We start from the raw sequence: 8,789 nt of genomic DNA on the forward strand, positions 1-8,789 counted from the left end.
CATTTCTTATTTTTTCTTCCTAAAAGCATAATATCTACTGTGGCCAAGAAGAGACTCCTGTCCTGTAATAATAGTACAGAGCATAAAATGTCTAAAGATTATATAATGGTACGAGAACCACGATTAAGCTGACACCATATTTTGTTTATTTTCCAGCACTGAGACCTGAACCCAGGACCCATACCCACAGGGAAGTTCTTTACATTGGTCTTGACCTATCATGTTTGTGTGATGTTTTCACTGCTGCGGATAGTCTCTTACAATTTCAAAACACTGTAAATATCACAGTGAGGGCAATTCTCTTTCCCGAAATGATCCCGTGACTTTACAAGAACATCCTGGTACCTTGGGAAGGACGAGGAGCGATATAGTAGAGTAGATGACCAGCAGCTGAAAACTGACACAATTGCATCAACTGAAATCTTGATGTAGGCATGACGAGTCAGTTACATGAGGGATGTTTCCTGATGCTGTGGGGTGCCACAGTGGGTAGGCAGGATTTACATGGGCTGGTGAGAGAAGGAAGAAGGAAGGGATCCTATTGTTGCCTCCCAGCTGTTAACTGGAGCAAGTTTTGTGAAGCATTTCCTTATTTGAATATTGGTTAAAAATATTAAAAAAGGTTAGAGAGTCTTTCAGAAAATTGGAAAAGGGAATTACTGGGTCACTTTAGATAGGGAAAAAGATGTAGATAGGTAGAAGAGACATAAAAAGAGCTCAAAAGAATTATGTAAGCACAAAAAAGCCCTGATGATCATTTAAAACATTAACAACTGCAAGGAAAATGACAGTTGTGGTGGTGCACACTTGTAATAGCACCACTTTCGATGTGAATGCAAGGAGGTTAGGAATTTAAGGCCAGAATAGGTTACACAGGTGAATTTAAGGCCAGGTAGGCTACATGAGACCATGCTTCAAACCCCTCTCCCCAAACCACACACACGCACGTGCACACACACACCAAAATGAACTTGATTCATCACCAACACAATTGAAAAAACACGAGTGGAAAGATTATCAACAAATACTGCACATTAAACCAAGTCTCACTTTCCGTTGCAGTGTTCATATCGGAGACAGCCCCTGCTTCCCTTACTAGGGAAACCATGTGGAGACTGAGCTGCCTATTGGCTACATCTGAGCAGGGGTCTAGTCTTTTTAATGCGTGGTTCTTGATCATGCATCAGTCTCTGCAGGCCTTTCTGGGCTCAGATTTGTTGGCTCTGTTGGTCTTCTTGTGGGGCTCCTGTTCCTCATTTGCTCAACTACATTCACAGCAGCTTTATTCATAATAGCCAGAAACTGGAAACAATTCAGATGTCTCTTAACTGAAGAATGGATAAAGAAACTGGTACATCTACCCAGGGGGATACTATTCAGCTGTTAAAAACAAGGGCATCATGAAATTTGCAGGCAAATGGATGGACCTGGAAAAGATCATCCCGAGTGAGGTATCCCAGAAACAGAAAGACACACATGGTATATACTCACTTATAAGTGGGTATTAGCCATATGCTACAGTGAAACCACACTACAATCCACAGACCTAAAGAAGCTAAGTAACAAGGCGCATCCTAGGGAGGATGCTTAATTGTCATTCAGAAGTGTAAGTAGAATAGACACCAGAAGCAGCTGAAGAGAGGGAAAAGGACTGGAGCCTGCCATAAATGTCCCTTGAAATACTCCACTGACCAGGGGATTGAAGCAGATACCGAGACTCACAACCAAACTGTGGGCAGAGCACAGGGTGTCTTATGGAAGAGTGGGGGAACAAAAGGCGCAGTGATTTATGTTGCTAATGTATTTTTCTAAATAGCAACCTACCACCCAACCACAGGAGTAAATTTTATAACAATTACATAACTATTCAGATGACCAACAAGAACCTGCCCAAACTTGCCTTGACAGTTACTCCAGTTTCTTGAACCCTACATTTTAGCTACTTATTGATTTCAAGTGTAGAAGTTGTGTTTATTGGTTTTCTCCAAATATACATATTCACACCATCCATGACTTTATTTAGGTCATCCTTTTGCCTGAAATGCTTGTCTATACTGCTGGGCATTCACAGAATTTACTAATCAAAAAGCTTTTATAAATCTTCCTCAGTGCTCCCCTTGCTAACTCCATCTACAATAAAATCACTTGCCCTTTTCATACAGAGATGCTTTATTTCATATATTGTTTACTATACCAATTGCTTCCTTGTGCTGACGCTTGTCTTACATGTTTGCTTTCTCTTTATTCTGAAGGTGTAACTGGCTGTATTGCTTTATTGCTAATGCCCATCTGTTCTGGCACATAGGAACTCCTTGTTAAAACTCATGTTGCATAGATTTCAAAGCACATATATACGTTATTTAATTTTCTCTGTTCTGTGTTTGGCAAAGTTGATCACTGTATTTAGTTAGTTGATGATTAAACAGGTTGAGAGATAATGACTTGTCCAATGTTGGGTGGGGACAGTGTTGAGATTTAACGACTTTTCTTGGGATTATTACTGATTACCAGTCACCAGATGGGATTACTCGGTGTTGGTAACAGAGTGGTGATCAGGACTTGAAACGTGGACTTCGTGCAATTGCACTGTCATTTTGTGTTCAGGACCTTTCTACACTGGAGTGTTCCTTACTTCTACAATTTAAAGGGTTGAGAACTGTGGCCTAGCCCCAATACACAAATACATAGGCTACTATTAATCCTTACTGACACACAAGATGTACTATGAAAAATCTCTTTCCCAAAGGCTCTCTGGATATTTTCATGAGCTATATTTTCATGAAGCATTAACCAAAGACCTATGTCAGGACTCAGGGAGATTGTATTCCGGTAGGGACTGTAAGGTGACTACAGTTCACCAGTTACAGGAAGTAGAGCCACACCCCACTTTACAATGTGCTTCGAGATCAGAGATACCACAATAAGTACGGCTTGTAAACCTTCGTTCAAAACCCAGAAAAAGCCACACCCATACCACAGGGCAACCAGAAGGTAAAAGTGGTTTACAAACTTTCCTTCTGAGCCCATTTAAACAACATCAAGAAAACAAACAGCTGGCTGTTTGTTCTTTGCTAAGATAAGATGAAATCTGCAGGAGAACGAACGAATCTGGAAATTATTATAGTGAAGTATTAACACAAATAACTCACACACTCTTGTATGTGGATCTTAGCTTGTGTGTCTGTATTTATGTGCTGGTGTCGGTTATTAAACCAGAAAGAGGACTGGGGGTTAGTTAAAGAAATGCAGGGGGGAGGGTAACAGGATACATTTGACAGGAAAGTGCAGCGGGAATACTGTGGGCAGAAGGGTTGGAGGCGTTAGGTGGGGGAGAGGTGGATGGTGTAGGAGGCTCAGCCAAAACAGTATGTAGTGCCATAATGAAATCCCGCCATCGCGATCATGCCAGCGACCCTTATTAAACGCGTGGAGTCCCCCCTCAACCCAGACACACACAAGACGTTAAAGGACAGGAGGTAAGGGTGGTAGGGAAGAATGGTTGAGGAGGAGGGATGAGAGAGGGCAACCAGGTGGGAGTCACTAAAAATCACCATGTACGTGTATGACACCGTCAGAGTTATAAAATAAAAAGCAAAGCACATAAACAAAATCCTTTCAGAAGAGAAAGCAAACAAAGTGCTTGAGAGTTTAGTTAAGCGGCTCCAGGGAGAATCTCCAGTTCTTCTCAGGGTCTCTGGCTGGACCTGCAGTGTTTTGTTCCGGAGAACGGGCGCCCTCGGTGACGCGCTTTCCCCGCGCCCGTGACGTCACTGTTCCGCGCCGGCAGCACGTTGGCCCGGAGGTGCCGCGGGGTTTACACAGCATTAGAATGCCTATGGCTAGTGATTTCTACCTGCGCTACTACGTCGGGCATAAGGGCAAGTTTGGGCACGAGTTTCTGGAGTTCGAGTTTCGGCCGGACGGTGAGCGGCGGCGGGGCCGCGAGGGAGGACGAGCCGCCCAGGGTGTGGGTTTCTGTGTTTTTCTCATTTTCCTCTTTATTTCAATTAACTTGTTTGGTTTTGGGACCGGGTCTGGCCCAGGCTGACCACCAACTGTCGATCCTCCTGCTTCACCCACCGGGATGCGGTGAGGACGGGCGTCTCACCACGCCCCATCCTGAAGAGCGCGCGTAGCAGGTTTGGGGATGTGTTTGTGAGGGGAAAAATGCTGCAAAGTAATTCTGAAAGGCGGATCCTGCCACTGTCAGTAAAGTTGAACGTTACAGTAGTCAGAAGCCTAGATCGGAGAGCCTGTGCTTCGGGGGTGTTAACAGAATTATCAAGGGATACCCCAGCGGATGCTTGAAGTCTTTGGGTGACCTTTTTCTGTCTACTCATTCATTCACTGTATGCGTGAAGGCTACTTTGTAGGGGAGGAACCCTGTGTCCGAACGCAGGAGTGTGATATGAGTTAGGTATCGAAATACAATTCTTCACCATCTTTATCAAGAAACATGAATGGATGATGGCCAGAGGTAAGGGATACTAGAGGCCCTTTTTCTGGCGCCTCCTTGGCGGTCAGCCTTGTTTAGATAAAGCTGAATATATCTTACACAGCCACCAGCTGCCAGAACTTTTTAAAGTGGGTCATGAACATAAACTTCGTACTTTCTACGAGAAACGATTCGCCACAAAAATAGCCGCTGAAGAGTGGAAGGGTTGTTTGGTCCCGGTCATTGATGGGAACGACAACAAGGTTTTGCCATGAAACATTCTTGGCACTGCAGAGGGCACCTGCTGTTGAGTAAGGGGCACACTTGCTGTAGACCAAAGAGAGCTGGGAAGAGGACTGCAGGTCTGTTCTAGATATATTAGGGATGCCAATCTAGTGGTTTCAAATTGGTTATATTGTAAAAAAAAAAAAAAAAAAAAACAAGACAGATACTGTGCCCTTGTTCCTCTGGGCTTGGGGCCCAAAAGAGCACAATCCTAAATCATTTCAATATCTCTAAAGAAGCTGATGTCTGCCACTATGTAATCAGAGTGCTTAAACAAAGAAGGTAAGAAATCCAGGGAGAAAGCACCCAAGGTTCAGCATCTTATTACTACCTTTCTAAAGCTGATGTATTGCTCCGAAGAAACAACATACAAAGAAAAATGAGGAGGCTGCAGAATAAGCTAAACTTTTGGCCTAGAGAATGAAGGAAGCCAAAGAAAAATATCAGGAACAAATTTCCAAGAGACATAGGCTGTCCTCAAAGAGAGTTTTTAATTTTAAGTCTTGAATCCAGTATGGAATGAGTGTTTAAGAGTAACAAATGATCAGACCTTGAGAAGAAAAGGGAAAAAAAAAAAAAAACAACAACAAAAACAAAACAAAACAAAAAAAGAAAAAAAAAAAAAGAAAAAGCTTCCCCTAAATCTTTAATCTGAGCACTTGGAAGGCAAAAGCAGGTGGATCTCCATGAATGAATTCCAGGACAGCCAGAGCTATAACACTGAGAAACCCTGTCTTGAATCCCCTTCCAAATGAAACAAAACAAATAAAAAGACCAAGCAAAGACTAAACGACCCCCCCCCAAAAAAAAAAAACCCCGTCAAAAACAAAAAGAAGCTTCCCTTAGAAGATAAGACACTTGAATAAGATCAAAAAGAGAATCTTTCTTTTCTTCTGGGGGAGAGAAAAACCAGAGGAGAGCAGAATGAGCATCAGTTTGTTGAAGCCCCTTCCTGTGTGGTGTAAGGCAATTCTGTCACTGGACAGCTCTGCTTACCTGCACCAGTGATCTTTTATTTTTGAATGTACATTATGTACTGGGCAGTACGGAAGTGTCAAAGATGAAGGTGGAATTTGGGAGACAGACATTTAACCATTTAACTGTATGGATTTTAATTAAGCGCTATTTGGGCTATATGAATGCTTTGGACATGGTTCTTTGAAAAGGGAAAGTAAAAGATGATCATGTATTCAAAAAGTTTCAGGCATTTAGGAAGAAGTCCAGGTATCAGCCATTGGACTTGCAGTTTTTTAGAAACACAGCAACTTTACCCTTGCTTTCCAAATTTTGTTGTGATGTTGGTTTTAGGTTTTTTGTTTTGTTTGAGACAGGGTTTCCCTGTGTGTAGCCCTGGCTGTCCTGGAGCTTGCTTTGTAGACTATGCTAGCCTTGAACTCACAGAGATCCACCAGCCTCTGTCTGCCAAGTGCTGGAATTAAAGTGTGCCACCACATCCAGCTCTGCTTTCCTTCCTTCCTTCCTTCCTTCCTTCCTTCCTTCCTTCCTTCCTTCCTTCCTTCCTTCCTTCCTTCCTCCCTCCCTCCCTCCCTCCCTCCTTCCTTCCTTCCCCTCCCTCCCTCCCTATTCAATTTGGTTTGTTTGTTGTTGTTGTTGTTGTTGTTTTCTAATTCTGTTTTTAGTCCCCTTGCCTGTGAATACCTTATCATCCTGAGTAACATAAATTAAGAACTCCAGCACTATCAGAGAAATTTCATGCATGGATTGGTTCTAATGGATCTCTGCCACTGCATCATTCCACTTATATGGGAAATAATGACTCACAACATCTACTGTACCTGGGGGTACACCGCTGTAGGGAAACCCTTCATTTGAGCAGATGAGAAAGACATCGCAGCTTTGTCTGGGCACCTGAATGACTAGCCATCCAGGGAAGCACACACACACTGACCTTCAAAGGTCAGGCAGGATGGATTGAAATAAATCAGCCAACAAACTGGCAGTTCACATAGTTTGTGTGCTTCCTAGTTATAATTAAAAATTTTATCCATTATCTTAACCATATACACTAATTTGAAGGAAAACAATTAGGGGAACATTTTGGAATAATAGAGAAAGTGTTGATACAAAAGAGACAGTGTGACCCTGAGCGAGTTGTTTAATGTGATTTTATCTCCTGTGAATAGGTGAGAAAGTGAAACCTGCTGTTAGAATTCCTTCCGAGTTCAGATGAAAAATGTTGTGAGTACAGCACTTAGCAAGCACCAAGCCATCACACTTGAAGAGAATACTCTCTGTGCTTTGTCACAATCACTTGTCGTTCAGGGGCTAGATTAAGAAAATAAACCTGTTTGTTATACACAGCTTTAATCCCGGAATTTAGGCGACCCCGGCAGATGGATAGATCTCTGTACAAGGCTGCCAACCTTGCCACACAATGAGATCTAGGAAAGAAAAGAAGAAAACAGGCCTTAACAAACCTGACCCATTGTGTGGAAGGTATGGAGGATGTTAGAATTTGCTAGTTCACTGTTATATTTATTGTGTTTAACCTTGATCTTACATGATGAAAGTGGATGTACTAATACAAATGAAATATGAAATTGTCTTTACCCTTAAAATTGCTCATGATGTTTTTTTTCCTTTCCCCAGGAAAACTTAGATATGCCAATAACAGCAATTATAAAAATGATGTGATGATCAGAAAAGAGGTAAGTTCTTTTTTTTTCTTTTCTTCTACTTTGTTTTGTTTTTGTTTGTTTGTGTTTTTTTGAGACAGAGTTTCTGTGTGGAGCCTTAGCTGTCCTGGAACTCAACTGACCAGGCTGGCCTTGAGCTCAGACCTCAGAGGTCCACCTGCATCTGCCTCCTGAGCGCTGGCATTAAAGGTGTGCATCACCACAGCATGCCCCCCCTTCTTTGTGAGACAGGGTCTTACTTTGTTGCCCTGCTGTCCTGGAACTCTCAAGTGTAGACCAGGCTGACCTTGAACTCACAGAAATCTATCTGCCTCTGGCTAAGTTTTTTTCAGATGTCTAATTTTTAAACTTTTGTTCATTTATCTTGCTTGTGCTGACTTGACAAAAGTTATTACAAGGCTCTCTTTAAATGAAGAAACCAATTTATAGATTGAAAGCTTTCTTTTTTAATTACATATTTTAGCATTTTTGGTAGTTTTTAAAAATTAGTAAATTTAATTTATATTGCGGACATAGTCCCCTGTCTCCTATCCTCCCAGTCCTACCCTTTTCCCCTGTGGCCTGGTAGGGAAGTCCCATCAGGGGGAAGTAATCAAAAAGCATGCAACATAGTCCATGCAAGATATATTCTATTTTAACATTCTTAGAAAGGTGTTTTTTTTTTTAATGTGTGAGTGTGTGTGGGCATGTGTGGGGGTGTACATGTAACAATGTTTGTGTGTGTAAGTCAAAAATAGGTAGGAACCGTTTTTCTCCTCCTATGTGGATTCTAGGGGTTAAACTTAGGTCTTTAATCTTGACTGCCTGTACACACTGAGCCACCTTGCTGATTCATTCTTTTAACAAAAGAATCAACCCAAATATTTATAACCCCATATCATTTAATTTGTTTTATGAAGCTTGATTTTTAAGTGAAAGTCTTGGAAGCGTAGGCTGGGCTTAGAGTGCCAACTCATGTGTGTTTGTGTTGCGTCCTCACTCTGTAGCCCTGTGTTGCTCCATTAACTGTAAGCTACCCAGGTGCCCCTGCTACCAGGGCAGAATATGGGGCCTTAAAGCAGCTAGTGGTGAGAAGGGGAAAAAGTATGTGTTAAAGGGCAAGAGAATAGGAAAAAAGTAATATTTGTGAGAAAGATGAATTTTTGTTCAGTAGCTTTGGAATCCAATTCAGTTTTTCACTCCTATGTTTGGATATTTAGGATTTGTAACTTACTTTTATTAGATCTTGTTGAACTGTGGGAAGACAGATAATCATTATAAGATTTTATTGTAATTGATTTTCAGGCCTATGTCCACAGGAGTGTGATGGAAGAACTGAAGAGAATTATTGACGACAGTGAAATTACAAAAGAGGACGATGCTTTGTTGTCGCGCGCAGCCTTCGCCGATAAGGATGACGCGGCAACCGAGGA

At 42.0% G+C, this 8,789-nt stretch overlaps 1 protein-coding gene across 1 annotated transcript in view; it reads left to right on the plus strand.

The window, feature by feature from the left end:
* Nucleotides 1–3,774: 3,774 nt before the first annotated feature.
* Magohb (mago homolog B, exon junction complex subunit) overlaps nt 3,775–8,789 on the plus strand; it is an 8,564-nt gene continuing 3,549 nt past the window's right edge. Inside the window, exons 1-3 of the mRNA XM_055611823.1 lie at nt 3,775–3,923; nt 7,331–7,389; nt 8,662–8,737. Coding sequence (XP_055467798.1) covers nt 3,830–3,923; nt 7,331–7,389; nt 8,662–8,737 — 229 coding nt within the window. The 5' untranslated portion in view covers nt 3,775–3,829. The remainder of the gene's footprint in view (nt 3,924–7,330; nt 7,390–8,661; nt 8,738–8,789) is intronic.

The sequence above is a fragment of the Psammomys obesus genome, unplaced genomic scaffold (genome assembly GCF_907164565.1).
Source record: "Psammomys obesus unplaced genomic scaffold, mPsaObe1.curated_primary_1811, whole genome shotgun sequence".
NCBI classification, from domain to species: domain Eukaryota; kingdom Metazoa; phylum Chordata; class Mammalia; order Rodentia; family Muridae; genus Psammomys; species Psammomys obesus.